Here is a 19,429-nt window from a genome sequence, read left to right on the forward strand (position 1 = left end):
ATTTTCTTTTCCTCCTCTTCCTATTTCTCCTTTTTATTCTCCTGCCATCCTCTTTCCTTGTAAAAAGAAAAGGAGTACTTGTGGCACCTTAGAGACTAACAAATTTATTTGAGCATAAGCTTTCGTGAGCTACAGCTCACTTCACTGAATGCATCCGATGAAGTGAGCTGTAGCTCACGAAAGCTTATGCTCAAATAAATTTGTTAGTCTCTAAGGTGCCACAAGTACTCCTTTTCTTTTTGCGAATACAGACTAAGACGGCTGCTACTCTGAAACCTCTTTCCTTGTGTTTCTCTACTTTCTCTCCTCTCCTCTTCTCTGGTCCTGCCATCCTGGCTCCTCCTTTCTAATGGAATTATCAGCACCACAGAGTTAGTGGCAAATGACACAAGAGCCAGGCAGATCATGGGGCCACAGTGCTGACCTCTGTAACTCTTCCCAGGTAACTGACTATGCAAAAGATTTCTTCCCAGAGTCATGCAGGAAGGATTTCCACAGGCTGGCAATGCTCTGGGGCTTTCCCACTATACTTATGCAGAGAACCCACTGTCACACCTGTCTCCTGGGCAGCAGTTTAACACTCCATTCCTCTCTGTAGAGGAAAGAGTTGGAGGTTAATGATTAAGGCTATGATTTAGTCCATGGGTATTTTTAGTAAAAGTCATGGACAGGTCACAGGCAATAAACAGAAAGTCCTGGCCCTGATCTGTCCATGACTTGTACTATATTAATATGCCTGACTAAACCTTAGGTGCTCTGGAAGGGCTCCCACAGCTGCTGCTCTGATGGGAGGGGCTCTGGCATGCCACTGCTGCTGCTCAGGGTGGAGGGCGGCCTGGGGCCCTGCCGCTGCTGCTCCAGGTGGGGGGTAGCCTGGGGTGCCATTGCGGATGCTCCAAGGTGTGGGGCTACTCGGGGCCCTGCCGCTGCTACTCAGGGTAAGGGGTGGCTCCGGGCAGAGGGCAGCTCGGGGTCCCGCTGCTACTGTTGCCGGAGGGAGGCGCGGCCCGGGGTACCGCTGCTGCTCCTGGACTGCTGCTCCAGGGCAGCACCTGGGACCAGCTGCCTGGGACCACCTGACCAACTGAGGCGGCCCTGGGATCAGCCACATGGGCCACTGCAGAAATCACAGAGGTCCGAGAAAGTCATGGAATCCGTGACCTCTGTGAAAGTCTCTCAGCCTTGTTAATGATGAATGAGGCATTAATAAAAGGCTTTCTCTCATGGCTTAGATCCTGGACAGCTTGGGGCTCGGTCCCTCAGGGCCACCCATCCCTCCAACCGCCTTTTTCTCCGTGATTCCGTACCCAGAGAAGCGGATGGCTCATGTGGCAGGAGAAGCTCTCAAGCACTTCACCTTCATTGTTCCTGAAGATACGAATATGGATGAGGAAAAGAAGGATGCAGAGGGCAGTGCAGATGCTTCTGTCGCTGTCCCTGTGGTGAAGGTACAGGGCTAAGTCTTTTGCAGAAGGTCCCGCGATGATGGGAATGATCATGCTGGTGAGCTGCAACACCTGACCATAAAATGAAATTAGCAGTGGAGAAATGACATGTCCCTGAGTCTAGGAAGATTTGGACTGACATCAATCTGTAACCATACACTGTGTTTGTATAGTGCATTGCACAATGCGGTCCTGCTCCCTTACTGGGGTCCTGGGTGTTGTGGTAATGCAATTAATAAATAATAGTAAACCTTAAGGCCAACAGTTTCTGAAAGGTGTGTGTACTTGTGCACCTTATTTGCACACACTGTTACCAGGACTTCACACACAGCTGACCCGTGGCACTTCCAGCTGGTCAGTTACACAGGCAGTGTTCCTGATCCCTTGCAAAGTCATGGTAATTGCACATGTAGATTAGATGCACAGTTGGATGTGCATGTTTGTGAACATGTTAGCCATGCTATTTCCTACCCACTGCCCCTGACATTGCTAACTTCTAAAGAATCACAGCTCCCTTGTTTGCTTGGAGGGTTAATGTTGGCTTGTGAACCTGAACTTGGGTCTTAGCTGATTTAAAAACAAAACAAAACCCTCTTTCCAATTTTCCTATAAATAAAGAACCATTTTCAATGCGGCTCAGTTCAGATCACAGGGGGAAAATCAGTGTCAATCAGCAAAGAAGGGGAAGAGATGGAAGGGGAAGAAAAGTAAATTGGTAAGATTATTATAAAGCATGAAAAGCAACAAACTAACCAATCCAATTGTTGTGGTTAGAATTTTACAGGCATTTCACAAGGAGAGATTTCCTTGATGAAATAAAAAAAACAAACAACAAAGGATCTAAATCCTAGGCAGAAAGAAGCCATTAATCTGGTGTAGGATGGATGCTCATTGCTTGTTATCTGTCCCATTGAATATGCTGGAGGCCTTATCTCAGGGACTTAGGGCTAAGGCACAGAGTGACCCTAACCATGGACTCCTGCTGCTTAAACATGAGTGGGCACAAATAAGACCCTTGCCTCCATTCTTGGCTTTTCTTTCATCTCAGTGCCATTGCTCTTGGATAGGCATTATTGCGCCTTGGTAGAGTACTTGGCTGCCTCGTCTTTGGGGTCTCCTGAGCAGTTTCTGACTATTTTTCCCTACCCTCGCACTGGGTTGCAGGAAGAACATGTCACCCCAACCAGAGGCAGACTAAAGAAGGACAAAGCAGAGCCCAACCGTGAGGCTCAGAAGGATAAGCGCAGCACAGGCCGCAAGAAGGGTCTTCAGGGGCCAGGCCCCGGAGCACTGGCACCGCTGTCAGAGCTGGATCAAAGCAACTTCATTGGGGAACAATCCCAAGAAAAGACCCTCAGGTGAGCTACCAAGCAGCTTAGCCTGATGCCTTCTAGCAGGGAGCCTGATTAGCACGAGCCATAGAGACCGGAGACCAGTGATGTTCCTTCTGCCTTGGGGATTTGTAGGGGTCCCATCAGGCCACTCTGCTCACTCAGGACATGTCTGCCAGGCATACTGAACAGCAGTGGGTGCTGCTCAATGGAGAACGTGAATGATTCCATGTAGCAGGAAGCTGCTTAGGGTTCTTTGTTAGGGTTGCCAGGTATCTGTTTTTTGACCAGAATGCCCAGTCGAAAAGAGACCCTGACAGCTCTGGTCAGCACCACTGACTGGGCCATTAAAAGTCCAGTCAGCGGTGCAGCGGGGCTAAGGCACGGTCCTTGCCTACTCTGGCTTCACATGGCTCCTGGAAGCAGTGGCATGTCCCTCTCCGGCTCCTATGCGTAGATGCAGCCAGGGGGCTCCACATGCTGTCCCCTCCCCAAGTGCCACCCCCGCAGCTCCCATGGGCTGGGAACCTGCAAATGGGGCAGCAAACAAAGCCGCCTGGCCACACCTCCACATAGGAGCCAGAGCGGGGACATGCCGCTGCTTCCAGGAGCTGCTTGAGGTAAGTGCTGCCCGTAGCCTGCACCCCTGACCCTCTCCTGCGCCCCAACCCCCTGCCCCAGCCCTGATCCCCCTCCTGCCTTCCGAACCCCTTGGTCCTAGCCCAGAGCCCCTGCCTGCACCCCAAATCCTTCAGCCCCACTCCAGAGCCTGCACCCCCAGCCAGAGCCCTTGCACCCCCCTGTCCCAGCCCATAGCCCCCTCCTGCACCCTGAACCCCTCATTTCTGGCCCAACCCTGGAGCCCACACTCCCAGCTGGAACTCTTACCCCCTTCTGCACCCCAACCCCCTAAGTCAGCCTGGTGAAAATGAGCAAGCGAGTGAGTGAGGGTGGGCAGGGAGGGTATGGAGTGAGTAGGGGTGGGGCCTCAGAGAAGGGGCGAAGCAAGGGTGTTTGATTTTGTGCGAGTAGAAAGTTGGCAACCCTATACTGTGTATGTCTCATTCTTATGTTGGATCAGTCTGTTGCTCCCTCCTTAGCTGTGAGAGATGCAGAAAGAGTATAATCTCTTCACTTCCATGCCGGTGACAAGGCTGGGCCATGTGTACAGGCAAGCAGGCACACTCCCTATACTCAGCACAGACAGTGCCTTCTCCCAGCTCCTCCTCAGAGCAGATCACCTCACAGCAGCACTGCTGTTCAGATGGAGTCTCCTGTTCGCTGGGAATTCTCCTTCCTGGGGACAAAGGGCCAGCACCAGACCCTGCTGCAATGCAGGTGCATTCTTCCTGCACATATTGGGAAGGTTTATCAGAAGTCCTGAGGTTAATACTTCTCCCTTAGCTCCTCTGAAATAAACCAAGACACTGAAAACAACTATTCTTCACCTCCTACCAACCTGCCCAGCTCCCACCAGTCAGGGCAGTGCCTTGTGGCACATCCTGTAGCTCACCCAACGCAGACTGTTAGACTGGCTGTGAGAGCAAATTGCTACGGTCCCGAAGACCCTCTGCTGAGAACGCCATGCCTCCAGTGGGTCATGGGAAGAGATGGCCTCTCGGGCAGCCGGGATCCAAACTCCACAGGGATCAGTATTCAAAGTGAACCCCTTGAATTTCTCTGGGAAGCAAAGAGGAAGCCATTGTCAGAGAACTAGTATAATGTCACTGAACCAGGGAGCAGCCACGCTCTGCACTAGCAGCGGTCTCTGGCTAGGCTTCAGGGGTTGCGCATGTAGAATACATGGTAGGAACTCAGTATCGCAGTCACAGATACGATGGCATGTTCTGCTCTAACAGGTGAGACACTTGAGTGTCCACATTTTTGTTGCGTGCGAAGTCCTGACCCAGAAGCCAGTCTGGCAGGGTTCCTATGATTTTATGTTCTACAAGTTACCCCAGCTTTCTCAGTGTCTCGCCCTGTCAGGTGTCTGAAGCACATAAAGGGTTCTCTCTCACTGCCAGGCTGAGCAGCTTTCGTTGGACGGTGCCTGCTAACGGAGAGGTTGTCATGAAGATACACTTCTCCTCCACTGTGGTAGGGCAGTTTGATCAGACCCTGAACTTCGAGATCCTGGGCACGCGCCGGCAGTACCAGCTTTACTGCAGAGGCACCTGCACTTACCCTACAATCAGCCAGGACCCCAGGTCAGTACCTGCATACCTGGTAAAGCTGCTGGGCTACTGTTCTGAGCAGGTTCCCTGAGGTCTAGAGGGAGCCTGAGCTGCTGAATAAGACACCACCTTCCAGCCTCCCCAATCAGTGTAGAGTCCCTGTAGACTTTGACAGTGGGGAAGCTGTGGCAGCTCACCCAAGGCCCTGGGTGATCACTCAGGTGACCAGCTCCTGCTGCGACAGCATCACTGCCACCAGTAACTGAGCTGGTTAGTCACCTATGTCACACCCTGACTGCAGCAGAGATGTCCTCTTCGTTGTTGTAACTCACATGCCAAGGGGCCAGAAGGCAGGAGAGTAGGAAGTAAAGCACCAAATCGGAGGAGAAGAGAATATGCAAGTTAAAGTGGGACACCCAAGCTTTAATTTACACTGCGTTCCAGCTTCTGAGTGTTTGATCTCCCTGGCCTATCAGTGAGTAGTATAAGTCAGTGGTTCTCAAACTAGGGGCGCTGCTTGTTCAGGGAAAGCCCCTGGCGGGCCGGGCTGGTTTGTTTACCTGCCGCGTTCGCAGGTTCGGCCGATTGCGACTACTACTGGCCGCAGTTTGCCACTCCAGGCCAATGGGGACTTCGGGAAGCAGCACGGGCCGAGGGATGTGCTGGCCGCCCTTCCCGGAGCCCACATTGGCCAGGCACAGTGAACCGTGGCCAGTGGGAGCTGCGATCGGCCAAACCTGCAGATGCTGCAGGTAAACAAACCTGCCTGGCCCGTCAGGGGCTTTCCCTGAACAAGCGGCGCCCCTAGTTTGAGAACCACTGGTGTAAGTAATGGAGTCTAAGAGTAACTGAGTCGGGGGGGAGCTGTTTACAAAAAGGCTCAAGGTTGAGGGTAGGTGAGACCAAAACACATCCACATTACAGGGCTGAAGCCTTGAGCTGTCTGGGGTTTAAATAAGTCCAGGGGAACACAAGTAGCTACTTATGTGACCCCCCAGTATTTGAACACCTTATGTTCTTTCATGTATCTATTCTCACAACATTCGTGTGAAGTAGGGCAGTGCTATTGCCCCATTTTATATATGGAAGTTGAGGGCAGAGTCTAGAGTTAAACCCAGGTCTATGAGGCCCTAGGTTAGTGTAACCGCTGTCCTAACCAGCCTTCTTCTCTAGCTGCTTCCGACACTCATCTTTTAACCATGTTCTCCCAGCTTCAGGGAGCACCCATGTTGTAACTGGTATCCTGCTTAGATGAGGTTCAAGGGAATCCAACCTGCACTACTCTGTCCACATCACTTCTGATGAATCCCAATTACCAGCTGAGTACTTAGGACACAGGGGCAGGGAACAGAAATGCAAAGACAGGAGAGTTGTACTGTATAGGAATGGATGAATCTTGCATGGGACAAGTGGTGTATTTGTGGTCACCTTTGCATGGGAAAGAGCCTGCTCCCTAGCCTTGAGTACATTCAGCATAAGCCTCCAGGCAATGTCAGTTGTTGGGTGGTAGGAGTGTGATGTCTCTTCTCAGCGAGATGTGGGATAGAACTGGAGAAGGAAAGAGGCTGGGCCTTATGCTGGTAGGGCAGGGAGGGAGGATAGAGGGTTTAATATCATCCTCCGTGCCTGGGCTTGATTCTGCTCTTCCTGAGGGTGCTAAGGGTTACAGGAAACCTGGAAAGTCTGTTTTGTGGAGGATTTTTGATTTGATTTTGTTCTGATTTGAACTGAAAACCAAACATCTCCAAATTCTTGGTGACAAAGAATGAAGACTTAGCTCTGGAGCAGGCCACATGGAAGCCAGGGCTGCCAAGGAGTTGGGTGGGTAAGCTGTCAGGAAACCACACGTTTTGATTTAATTGCATCAGCAAATTCAGACGAGAGAATGTTTCACCGAAATTTTTCCAGCTACCTCTAGCTACAGGCTTGTTAGCTTCTGCAGCTCCTCACACCAGTCTGCTTTTCTGCTACAGGGTGGTATTTCTCCATCGGAGGAAGAGTGCGAAGCCTGACGACATCCTCTTCAAACAGTATGTGATGAGCTCAGGGGTGTTCCACTTTGGCCCCTTGCTCTGTGGAAAGTCGAGAGACAGGTACCAACAAAAGGAGCAAGAGTCTAATCTCCTAGCACGGCTGCATGTTAGTTTGTTTTGTAGGTTATAGCTATACTAGAAAGTTTTACTTTTGCTGCCGACGTTGTTACATCAGTAGAGTACATGCACACGTGGCTGCTTTTGCCAGTGCTGTGCATACTCACCCTGAGAGGCTGTAAGCAAAACCACAGGACATAAAGAAGGCCTACATGATTTTGTGACAAACTGCTCTACCTTGGTAGGTCTTGCGCTTATTGGCGGATTTGCTTGCCTTGGAGCTTCATGGCAGCCCTCACCTTGGCCGTTTTTCTGAACCCACAGTCCAGGTCGACTCCTCCTGTGTCTGACCAGGAGTTGGGAGGATTTGGGGGGAACCCGGGCCCACCCTCTACTGCGGGTTCCAGCCCAGGGCCCTGTGGAATGCAGCTGTCTAGAGAGCCTCCTGGAACAGCTGTGCGACAGCTACAACTCCCTGGGCTACTTCCCTATGGCCTCCTCCCAACACCTTCTTTATCCTCACCACAGGACCTTCCTCCTGGTGTCTGATGATGCTTGTACATCTCAGTCCTCCAATAGTCCGTGTTCTCACTCTCAACTCCTAGTGCCTATTGCTCCCAGCTCCTCACACGCAAACTGAAGTGAGCTCCTTTTTAAAACCCAGGTGCCCTGATTAGCCTGCCTTAATTGATTCTAGCAGCTTCTTGATTGGCTGCAGGTGTTCTAATCAGCCTGCCTTAATTGTCTTCAGAAGGTTCCTGATTGTTCTGGAACTTTCCCTGTTCCCTTACCCAGAGAAAAGGGACCTACTTAGCCTGGGGCTAATATATGTGCCTTCTATTACTCTCCTATAGCCATCTGGCCCGACCCTGTCACAGTTTTTAGTTGTTGCTGTTACTGGACGGGGAGAGTGATTAATGCTGTGTTGTTGTTGTTTTTAACATTAAAAAGTCAGTTCTCTTCTGCTTGGGAACTCTGTGGATGTCTGGAGAACTAGTGGTGTTTTGTTGTCCCATGTAATTGAAATCTAAGCAAGTGACAGCCAAAGGGGATTTTTTAGTCCAATTGTTTTAACATGCTTGCTTTTCTTCTGTTTCTTTAAACATTTAACACCAATGCCTATTTCACACGTTGGAGAAAAGGGAGCCTTTCTCCAGGATTCAGCAGTTCCTCCCCCACCCCTTTCAGTTAAGGTAGGAACACACACCTGAAACATCCAGCAAAACAGGGAACACAAAGAAATGTCCTGGTATTTCTCAGGTGAAAACCAAACAGAAAAAGTGAACTAGTTTTAAACTATTTTAAAAACCCTAAAAAGAAAAGGAGTACTTGTGGCACCTTAGAGACTAACAAATTTATTTGAGCATAAGCTTTCATGAGCTACAGCTCACTTCATCGGATGCATTTGGTGGAAAATAAAATGTCTCTAAGGTGCCACAAGTACTCTTTTTTTTTTTTCTTTTTGCGAGTACAGACTAACACGGCTGCTACTCTGAAACCTGTCATTAAAAACCCTATCAGACCTTATTTATTCCTCAGAAAGAAGCAAAACAAATTAACAAAAAAAGCCACAAGCCAGATCAATTTTTGACACTTCTCCTTCAAATGGCCTCTGCAGAGTCAATTGATCCCACTCGCCTGACGCTGCAGAGGCCACTTACAGCACTCAGGTACAAGGAAGTAACCTTCAGGTTTATAATGTTCCTTATACCAATGATGATTGTGATGGCATTATTTTATAACTTGTGTTAACAGGATACGGTGCGTGAACAGATGCACAAAAGGAGGTGCTGTACATGTGGCATAAGAAAGGACAAAGGTGCAGCACTTCCTATGGTCCGCTGTCTCTTCTACAATGCATTTCATTTGCAGATACAAGGCCCTCCGATATCCCAACAACTACGAGAAGATAACCATCCTCAACTCATCCCCTTTGGAAGCGGAGGTATTTTTCTGCTTCCAGCATGACATCAAGGCAAATACATACCTCTTGGATCCTCCCACCATGATGCTGAAACCCAATGAGAAGCAGGTAGGAGGCAAACAGGTATCACAGTCTCAAGAGATTTGGGAGCCATTTTCTCCTCTGAATGAATGCCCTATTCTCTCTCTCCTTCTCTCTGGGGTGCCGTGCCAGGAGCTGAGCATATGGGCGTACCCCACTGCACCTGGCATATTTGATGACAGCATCGTCTGCTGTATTAAAGAGAATCCAGAGCCAGTGGTCTTCAGAATCTGCTGCCAAGGGGTGCGTCCTGAGCTGGAGCTCGACTGCAAGCAGTTGCATTTTGAGAAGCTGCTGCTGCACAGGTTGGGATTCTGAAGGGCAGTCAGAACATAGTCTGGAGCCTACTCTTCATACTCTTGTTTGGTTTTTCCGAGTTGCTTATTTTGACTCAAGGGCTTGCCTTTTATCTCCAGTTCCTCTCCTTATTCATTCCGGGTATGTGTACGCTGCAGCTGGGAGGCGTAATTCTGGCATTGGTGGACATCCGTGCTCTAGGTCTGCTCAAGCTAGCACGCTGAATACAGCAGTGTGGCTGGCGCAGCATGAACTGGTCACCCAGGGGGTCGGGCAGGATTGGACTCAGGCAGTTAGCCTGTGTTGCTTTGGCCACACTGCTATTTGTAGGCATACTGGGAACCACACCTCTCCACTGCACTGTAAATCAATGCTCACGGCGAGGGCAAAGCTGATAGCCCATGGCTCTTCACGGCACCCTGCCTGCCATTACTGCGTAGTTTAACTGATATATTGGGGGGCCAAAGCACAAGTGCACATGCTGAAGCCTGTTCCCTTGGCTCACTGGTTCTGTCCCCTCCCTTGGAGTGCTACCTTGGCTGCAGGTTCCAGGACAGGACAGGCTAGCTTAATGGGGGAGCTCCAGCTGCTTCTGTCTGCTGTGGTGACCTGAGCACGGGAGCTGTGGCCACTCTGGCACCAGCTGCCACAGCGATGTGGCTGCTCTGGTGCCTCCCAGTTGGAGCTGCTGCTGCAGCTGAGGGGACACCACATGCTGGACTCCCACTTCTCCCCAACACACATTCCTGTGTCTCCTTCTCTTCCCTCCCATCTCCCTTCCCCTCCCCACCTCATACCCCTCCCCCTACTCCCACATCTCCTTCTCTTTCTCCTGCCCTAACCCCCACTTCCCCCTGACTCTTCTCTGCATCCCCCCATGGTTGTACAGGAAACAGGCGAACAATAGGACCCAGGAGGCATCAAGGTAGCAACCTGGAGCATCTGCTCCATCCTGCTCCCCACCCTGGCCAGGCTGCCCGGCTTGCTCTGCTTGGCTGCAGGGTGGGGAGCAGCTTGATGCTCACAGAAATGGAGCGGAGTGGCATGTGAGCCCCGTGTACCCCCCTCTACCCTCCAAACTATGCCCATGTTTAGGCCCCACATTTTTACCCTTTGGGCTAGACTCTTTAAGCAGTCGGTGATATTGGGACTTTTCACAAGTCTCTGCATTGGCTGCACCAATATGTTCCATGCTGCAGCTCCCAAGGGATTACTCCTGTGTTTTAGCCCCTTATTTTCCAGTGAGACTGCAGTGCATCTGCCAGTTTCCTGTCCTTTAGCACCCTTCCTCCAGTGAGGCCCATGTCCCAGGGAACAGAAGGGATCCGTCTTCGCTTGTCTGGGTTGCTGTAGCTCAGTGCTCAGCTCTTCCACCTTCTCACAGCCCACCTCAGGCTTGCAGCGTCTAACAGACCAGAAAGCGAGCAGTCGGGCTCCGCTCTGGCTTCTCCTTTACACCCATTGCAGGTCACCCTGGAGGCAGGGCTGTTTTCCTGCTCACCAGCCAGGACTGGAGCATGTTGACTCATTGCGCGCAACTTGTCATCCCACGCCTCCTCAGCAAATCTGCCCCTCCACCTTCCTACAATTGAACGAGTCCTTATCTTAAGCTTCTAACTCTAAATCCCACAAGTTCAAGTGATTAAATGTCACAGTAAAACAGTCAGAGAAATCAGAGAAATGTAGGGGTGGAAGGGACCTTGAGAAGTCATTTAATCCATCCTCCCATGCTGAGGCAGGATTACGTATACGTAGACTATCTTGCATCAGTCCACTTTTCATTCCCTATCCTCCCATGAATACCGATGAATACTTTCTGGTGCATCTGTTCCTAACTAGGGCTCTGGATGTGACCCACACTCATCTGGTTCATCAGAATGACCCCCATGCCTCCACTCCCATGAATAGGAATGGATCTAGTTAAAGTGATCCAAGCATGTCAGATGTTGATCTGCTACTTAAGTTCTTATTTTGCTTGTGTTCATTGTAACTAAAACTCTGTGATTCTCCCCAAAGCTTGAACTTAAGGTTCTGGCACATGCAAAGTAAGAAAGAACTGAATATGGTTAAACCCTGTAGGTCCAGCTGGATCGGTGTGATTTTATAGGCCATGTGAAACTGGCTTGGCCTGGGCCCCATTCAAATGCAAAACTAAAATGGCTGCTTTGGCAACAACAGCTGAGTGTCTTCCTCTCCTTTTAGGAAGGACACCAAGATGCTTTTCCTGAGAAACACCTCCCCAATGCCTGTAGCCTGGCGGCTCAGCGGCCTGGAGAACCTGGGGGATGATTTCTCTGTCTCACATGACCAGGGCATCGTCGATCCCCGCTCAGAGTACTGCCTGCAGCTGCATTTTAAGGCTACAAAACCTCTCAACATTAAGAAAGTCATCCGACTGGAGGTGAGGCAGACCCTTCCTTCCCCAGCTCCTGCAAATCCAAGAGCTTAGCCTTCCGACTCTTTGGAGGGCATTGGTGAGGCTTGGCACTAAGGTTTGTACTTGGCAGTTACTGCTGCTGGAGGTGAGATGGGTGGGGCAGTGATGACCACGTGTTGTGAATGACGTAGCCGCCTACCTGCAAGGAGCACTTCTACTAGCTCCCCTCCCCACCCCAGCTCTGGCCTTTCTCCAAGGGACCAGCTTGTAGATGGCTGCCTTACTGGTTACTTCCAAGTAACCAGTGAGGCAGCCATCTTGTATCTGAGGCACTGCTGGGTAAGCGAGGTGTTATGGGCTGGGGAGGTAGCACCTGCAGGCAGCTGTACAGATGGCCATTTTTGGACATGTTTCTGTTGCTTTTCTTTATTTGAATCAAAATATTCCTTTGTATCCTGGAGCATCCAAGTCTCACAAATCCCCAGTGGGCCAGCCCAGCTAGACCAGTTTGGGGCAGCATCAGTTCTCATCAGTCAGCTGGAGCTAAAGCCTGGATGATAGATCTGTCCAAGAGCAAATCCAACCCCCCCACCCCCAGAGGTAGGTTGGTTCAGGTCAAGGGAGCAGTGACTGGGCTGATTCAGGCTTGCTGATATGGTGCTCTCCATTTGGCATTGGCTAGTCTCACTTGACACATCAGGAATCACTCTAGGGTTCCTGCACAGCCTCTGCCACTTCCCTGCCAGAGTGTCCCATTGCAGGGCCCTGCTGGAAACAAGCTTGGTTTTGAAATGTAAATAGCAACAACTCACAGGAAAAGGCACAATAAGGGAATCCCTTTCCAACTCCTACATTGCGGCAGGGCTGATGTTCAGAAGGGCTGCCTCGTGAGCTTGGCTGGCGGTTGTTAGGAACATCTCTTATTGCAAACTATGCTGGTAAACAGCATCATTAATAGTGAGTTTCTCATGCTGGAATGGTGGAGAGCTAGGCTGATGTTTCACACAGCAGGAGAATCCTTTTGGGTCAGCCCAGAAGGTTAGTAGGGTAGGAAATGCCTTGCAGCTGGATGGCTGCTGATGCTGGAATCTGATAGCAAAGAAGGAGGTGGGTGCCGTTGGCAGTATGAAGAACTCGTGATGTTCATCAATAGAGGTCAGAGGTGCTCTGAGTGACAGCTCTTTATTTGTTGCCTCAGGTTTCAGACATGGAAAACATCCTGGGGATTGTTCAGTACGAAAACATCCAAGTCCTTGCCGAGTCCTATGATGTTGCTCTGGACATCAGCTTCCCCAGAGGTCAGTCTTTGTCCCCCACGCTCAGGATTGCCTGGCTGGATCAGTAAGAAGAATTAAGGGTGGCCTCAGTAGGCACAGGGTCCAGATGTATAACTGAATGAGGCCAAGCATCCAGTAGAACAAGTAGTCAGTGACCGTGTCGTTAAAGACTGTATCATGATATGTACACACCAAGGGGATGAATTAAGGTCACCTTAATACTGGCATTTCCTAACTTTTGAGTACTTGACTTCACCTTAACCTTCTGTTAAAATAGCATTTTTGTATGCAATTTATTTTATTTGTTGAGATGGAAACCATAATACAAGTAAGCCTGTACAAAAACATTTCCAGCTTTCTGACATGTAGGCTATCTAAGCAGGCAGCACTGCTCGCAGACTGGAGAGTGACATACTTTTCGGCATGTAGCACTACAAGGAAATGAAAATGACAATGTTTAGCCACTAAGCCATGCAGTTCTTTTCCATGTAACAAAAAGGGCAGTGAAGCATCCCGGGGCTAATTTTGAGAATAAGACTTTCTCTGGAGGACTTTGACTTCCTGATTTGACTTCACTTCCTTGTGATTTGGAGGTGTGTTTCATGCAAGACCTGAGTATTCATCACCATCTCTCCTCCCACTTGTGGCTTTCTCTGCAGGTACAGATGGTGGTTTGGATTTCGGGGTCATTAGAGTATTGGATGAAGCTAAGCAGATGCTGTCCCTGAAGAACAAAGGAAAATATGAGATTGGATACAGGTAAACTACTATTTCAGCTGTGTGGTGTATAAGCATTTGATGTCCCCATCAGTCCAGTCTCTCATTCTGTTATTCCCAGCTTGGAGAACCCTCTCCATTGTCCTTTTTGGAGGTGGGATGTGGCAGGGCCATGAGGCCTCTAGCAGGGGGCCTTGGAGGGTCTGATATACTCCGTCACAAGATGTCAGGGTTGTTTTTTTTTTAAAACTTCTATTTTGCAAAGCATGGGCACATTCTGCATCCTACCAACGAGAAAGTTAGGCATGAAAATGCAGGTTACATGCACAGACAGGTGCATACAGAAAACGCAGACCCTTTGAAAATCTGACCTTGGAAGTAAATCAAGCTAAAGTCCACAATTTTAATTTTCATCAGGAATCTCTTGAACAAAGCTGAGTGAGATCTTAATGGCCGTTTCCACATTCCTAAGTGTCTTGTACCAAGGCTCTGAACTTGGCTTCCTGGCTATGCGACTGGCTCTAGTGTCCTTAACCGAACAGGCCAATTCACAAAGAGTCTTTGTTTTGTCTCCATCCTTCAGCTTCACTCTAGAATCCCCTGAAACCAACATGCCAAATTTGAACTCTGTCTTCAACATCCAGCCCCAGAAGGGGACTTTAGCTGCTGTTGACCGCCCCACTCAGATACAGATCACCTTTCGGTCCAAGAAGGAAATGAAAATTGAAGAAAAGCCTATCCTGTACTGCCAGGTGAGATGCCTGTAAAGACATTGGCACAGGCCAAGCTGTGATGGCTGTGACAGTAGCTGATGGTGCCCTGTGTGTTGTGATAGCTGTGATCTGTATATTCCTAGTCACACACAAGTGGGGATGCCTTGGTTAACTGGGGGATCCAGTGCTACCATCCATGTATTTGTCAAAGCCTTTCTTGATGCTCCTAAAGCATGGATGAGTATCCACCTCTAGCTTTGGAATAGGTATTTAAAGAGACTGGCCTCTCCAGTCCTAGCTTCTCCTAGGATTGGATTAAGGAGCCTGACCTTGAAAAAGCTCAAGGTTACTCCAAGTTTAGCCTTTCCCAGCCAAGAATTCCCTATAAGAAGAATAATGCAGGATGGTAGAAGATTTCATTCTAAGCCCCTTTCAGCAGGAGTCACTGCAAGGAATAGTACTGACCAGTCACTGGAGTAGAGAGGCATTCACAGCTGCTCCATCATAGGTTTCTGTAAGAAGGATGGTTCAGGACTGCTGACTGTAGGAAAGTTCACACCCAGGGATTCCACATCAAGCATTCTCCAATGGGAAATAATGCAAGAGTGTTGGTGGTGGGGAAACTAGAATGATATCAAATGAACCTAGCATACAATAAATGGATTCAAACTGGTGAGGTTATAGGTCTCAAAATGTAATTGCAAATGGAGAATCGTCATCAAGTGGATGTGCTTGCAGTGGGGTCCTGCAGTAAGCAGTTATTTGCCCTATGCTGTTTAACATTTTATCAGTGACCTGGAAGAAAACATAAAATCATCACTGATGAAGTTTGCAGATGACATAAAAACTGGGTAAGTGGAAAATAATGAAGAGGTCAGGTCACTGATTCAGAAGTGATTTAGATTGTTTGGTAGACTGGGTGCAAGGAAAAATATTAATTTTAATACAGCTAAATGTATACATCTAGGAACAAAGAACGTAGGCCATATTTATAGGATGGGAGATTCTACCCTGGAAAGCAGTGACCCTGAAAAAGATTTGGGGATGGTGGTGTATAATCAGCTGAACGTGAGCTCCCTATATAACACTCTGCCCAAAAGAGCTAATGCCATCCTGGGATGCCTGAACAGAGGAATCTCAAATTGGATTAGAGAGATTTTACCTCTTTAGAGACTAACAAATTTATTTGGGCATAAACTTTTGTGGGCTAAAACCCACTTCATCAGATGCATGGAGTGGAACATACAGTAGGGAAGTATAAATACACAGCATATGAAAAGATGAGAGTTGCCTTACGAAGTGGGGGGTCAGTGCTAACAAGCCAATTCAATTTAAGTTGGAAGTAGGCAATATTCAACAGTTGACAAGAAGGGGTGGAAATCACTTTTGTAGTGTTAATGAGGCCAATGTAAACAAGGTGGCCCATTTCAAACAGTTGACAAGAAGGTGTGAGTATTTAGCAAGTGGAAATTAGTTTTTGTAAAAACAATGAGGAGTACTTGTCGCACCTTAGAGACTAAGAAATTGATTTAGTTTCTGTAGTGACCCACCATGAACAGATCGGAATATGCATGAGAGGCTGCTAGACAACTCTCTGACAACTCTTAGTTGGGGATTGGTCCTGCTTTGAGCAGGAGGTTGGACTAGATGACCTCCTCAGGTCCCTTCCAACCCTGATATTCTATGATTCTACCACAGTCTACAGGCCATTACCCTCTGATCTCACTGAGGATTACCAAAAGAAACTACACCATCTGCTCAAGGAACTCTCTGAAGAAGCACAGGAACAAATCCGCACAGACACACCCCTAGAGCCCCACCAGGGGTATTCTATCTGCTACCCAAGATCCATAAACTTGGGAATCCTGGACTCCCCATCATCTCAGGCATTGGCACCCTGACAGCAGGGTTGTCTGGCTATGTAGACTCCCTCCTCAGGCCCTACACTACCAGCATTCCCAGCTATCTTTGAGACACCACTGACTTCTTGAGGAAACTACAGTCCATCGGTGATCTTCCTGAAAACACCATCCTAGCCACTATGGATGTAGAAGCCTCTACACCAACATTCCACACAAAGATGGACTACAAGCCGTCAGGAACAGTATCCCCGATAATGTCACGGCAAACCTGGTGGCTGAACTTTGTGACTTTGTCCTCACCCACAACTATTTAAGATTTGGGAACAATTTATACCTTCAAGTCAGCAGGATTGCTATGGGTACCCACATAGCCCCACAGTATGCCAACGTTTTTATGGATGACTTAGAACGAGACTTCCTCAGCTCTCGTCCACTAACGCCCCTACTCTACTTGCAATACATTGATGACCTCTTCATCATCTGTACCCATGGGAAGGAGGCCCTTGAGGAATTCCATCAGGATTTCAACAATTTCCACCCCACCAGCAACTTCAGTCTGGACCAGTCCACACAAGAGATCCACTTCCTAGACACTACAATGCTAATAAACAATGGTCACATAAACACCACCCTATACTGGAAACCTACTGCCCGCTATACTTACCTACATGCCTCCAGCTTTCATCCAGACCACATCGCACGATCCATTGTCTACAGCCAAGCTCTAAGATACAACCGCATTTGTTCCAATCCCTCAGACAGAGACAAACACCTACAGGATCTCTATCAAGACTTCTTAAAACAACAATACCCTGCTGGTGAAGTGAAGAAACAGATTGACAGAGTCAAAATGGTACCCAGAAGTCACCTACTACAAGACAGGCCCAACAAAGAAAGTAACACAATGTCACTAGCCATCACCTACAGCCCCCAACTAAAACCTCTACAGCGCATCATCAGAGATCTACAACCTATCCTGAAGGATGATCCCTCACTCTCACAGACCTTGGGAGACAGGCCTGTCCTTGCTTTCAGACAGTCCCCCAACCTGAAACAAATACTCACTAGCAACTAACAACAAAAACACTAACCCAGGAACCAAACCCTGCAATAAACCCCGGTGCCAACTATGCCCGCATATCTATTCAAGGGACACCATCATAGGACCTAACTATATTAACCACACCATCAGGGGCTTGTTCACCTGCACATCTACCAATGTGATATATGCCATCATGTGCCAGCAATGCCCCTCTGCCATGTACATTGGCCAAACTGGACAGTCTCTACGCAAAAGAATAAATAGACACAAATATGACATCAGGAATTATAACATTCAAAAATCAGTAGGAGAACACTTCAATCTCCCTGGTCACTCAACAACAGATTTAAAAGTGGCAGTTCTTCAACAAAAAAACTTCAAAAACAGACTCCAACGAGAAACTGCAGAACTGGAATTAATTTTCAAACTGGACTCCATCAAATTAGGCCTGAATAGAGACTGGGAGTGGATGGATCACTACAGAAACTAAATCAATTTCTTAGTCTCTAAGGTGCCACAAGTACTCCTCGTTGTTTTTACAAAAACTAATTTCCACTTGCTAAATACTTACACCTTCTTGTCAACTGTCTGAAATGGTCCACCTTGTTTACATTGGCTTCATTAACACTACAAAAGTGATTTCCACCCCTTCTTGTCAACTGTTGAGAATTGCCTACTTCCAACTTAAATTGAATTGGCTTGTTAGCACTGGCCCCCACTTGGTAAGGCAACTCCCATCTTTTCATATGCTGTGACTTATACCTCCCTACTGTATGTTCCACTCCATTCATCTGATGAAGTGGGTTTTAGCCCACAAAAGCTTATGCCCAAATAAATTTCTTAGTCTCTAAAGTGCCACAGGGACTCCTCGTTGTTTTTGCTGATACAGACTAACACGGCTACCACTCTGAAACCTATTTTACCTCTGTATTTGGCATTGGTACAACAACTGCTGGAATGCTGTGTCCAGGTCTGGTGCCCACAACTCAAGAAGGATGTTGGTAAATTAGAGAGGATTCAGAAAAGAGCCATGAGAATGCTTAAAGCATTAGAAAATCTGCCTTATAGTGATAGACTAAAAGAGTCAATCTACTTAATTTAACAAAGAGAAGCTTGAGGGTGACTTGATCACAGATCATAAGTATCTACACAGGGAATACATGTTTGATAATGGGCTCTGCAGACAAAAGGTCTAACGTGATGCAGTGGCTGGAAGTTGAAGCTAGACAAATTCAGACGGGAAATAAGGCATACATTTTTAATAGGGAGGGTAATTAACCACTGGAACAATTTACCAAGGGTCGTGGTGGATTCTCTATCACTGGCAATTTTTAAATCAAGACTGGCTATTCTTCTAAAAGCTCTTCTCTGGGGATTATTGGGGGGAAGTTCTCTGGCCTGTGTTACACAGGGGGTCAGGCAACATGATCCCAGTGGTCCCTTCTGGCCTTGGAATCTGTGAATCCATGAAAGCTCCTAGGGACTTCTGCCAAGTCTTTGCAAGGGTAATCTTAGGAACGACAAAGGCCTTCAAGTCACCAGGGAACTGACACAAGTGGGGTGCTTGGCTAAGTGTGCCATGGCTCCCGCTGTAGGCAGCAACTCTGTGAATTTATGAAACAGACCAGCAGAGTCCTCTAAACTCCACTTGCCAATCCACCCTTCTCTGCCTAGGTGATTGAGCCCAGTGTTTGTGAAGGAGGCGAGACCATTGCCAGCATTCCAGTGAAAGTGTCCGTGAATTCTTTGTTCACTAAGTACAGCATTTCCCCTGCCTCACTCATCAACTTTGGCTCCATGATGAACAGCACTCGTAAGACCTGCAGCTTCACTCTGGAGAACAAAGGCGCTCTTGATTTCAAATACTTCATCGGCAAGCTAATACGAGATCTGCCCATCCCACCAAAAAAGGGGTAAGAGAAAGCACCAGCTAATGCTGACAACTCTGCCTCAGTTTCCCCATCTATAAAATGGGGGTGATGACATTGACCTCCATTGTAAAGCACTTTGAGCTCTGCTGATAAGTGCTACAGACAAGATAGGGCTTATTAGTGCTCTTCTTTGTAAAGTGCTGGGATTTATGGATGAGAGATTGCATA

At 48.3% G+C, this 19,429-nt stretch overlaps 1 protein-coding gene across 4 annotated transcripts in view; it reads left to right on the plus strand.

The window, feature by feature from the left end:
* Window positions 1-19,429, plus strand: part of HYDIN (HYDIN axonemal central pair apparatus protein) — a 450,179-nt gene that overhangs the window by 361,160 nt on the left and 69,590 nt on the right. For 3 of the 4 annotated variants that reach the window (XM_043494938.1, XM_038368829.2, XM_038368830.2), the window contains exons 47-57: window positions 1,233-1,448; window positions 2,610-2,803; window positions 4,801-4,983; window positions 6,924-7,043; window positions 8,913-9,072; window positions 9,178-9,350; window positions 11,545-11,743; window positions 12,918-13,017; window positions 13,656-13,755; window positions 14,297-14,465; window positions 19,005-19,243. In XM_043494938.1, coding sequence (XP_043350873.1) covers window positions 1,233-1,448; window positions 2,610-2,803; window positions 4,801-4,983; window positions 6,924-7,043; window positions 8,913-9,072; window positions 9,178-9,350; window positions 11,545-11,743; window positions 12,918-13,017; window positions 13,656-13,755; window positions 14,297-14,465; window positions 19,005-19,243 — 1,853 coding nt within the window. Of the gene's footprint in view, window positions 1-362; window positions 410-1,232; window positions 1,449-2,609; window positions 2,804-4,800; window positions 4,984-6,923; window positions 7,044-8,912; window positions 9,073-9,177; window positions 9,351-11,544; window positions 11,744-12,917; window positions 13,018-13,655; window positions 13,756-14,296; window positions 14,466-19,004; window positions 19,244-19,429 lie in introns of those variants that run through there. The other variant, XM_043494937.1, reaches the window with a different exon arrangement.

This window comes from Dermochelys coriacea, chromosome 12 (genome assembly GCF_009764565.3).
Source record: "Dermochelys coriacea isolate rDerCor1 chromosome 12, rDerCor1.pri.v4, whole genome shotgun sequence".
NCBI classification, from domain to species: domain Eukaryota; kingdom Metazoa; phylum Chordata; order Testudines; family Dermochelyidae; genus Dermochelys; species Dermochelys coriacea.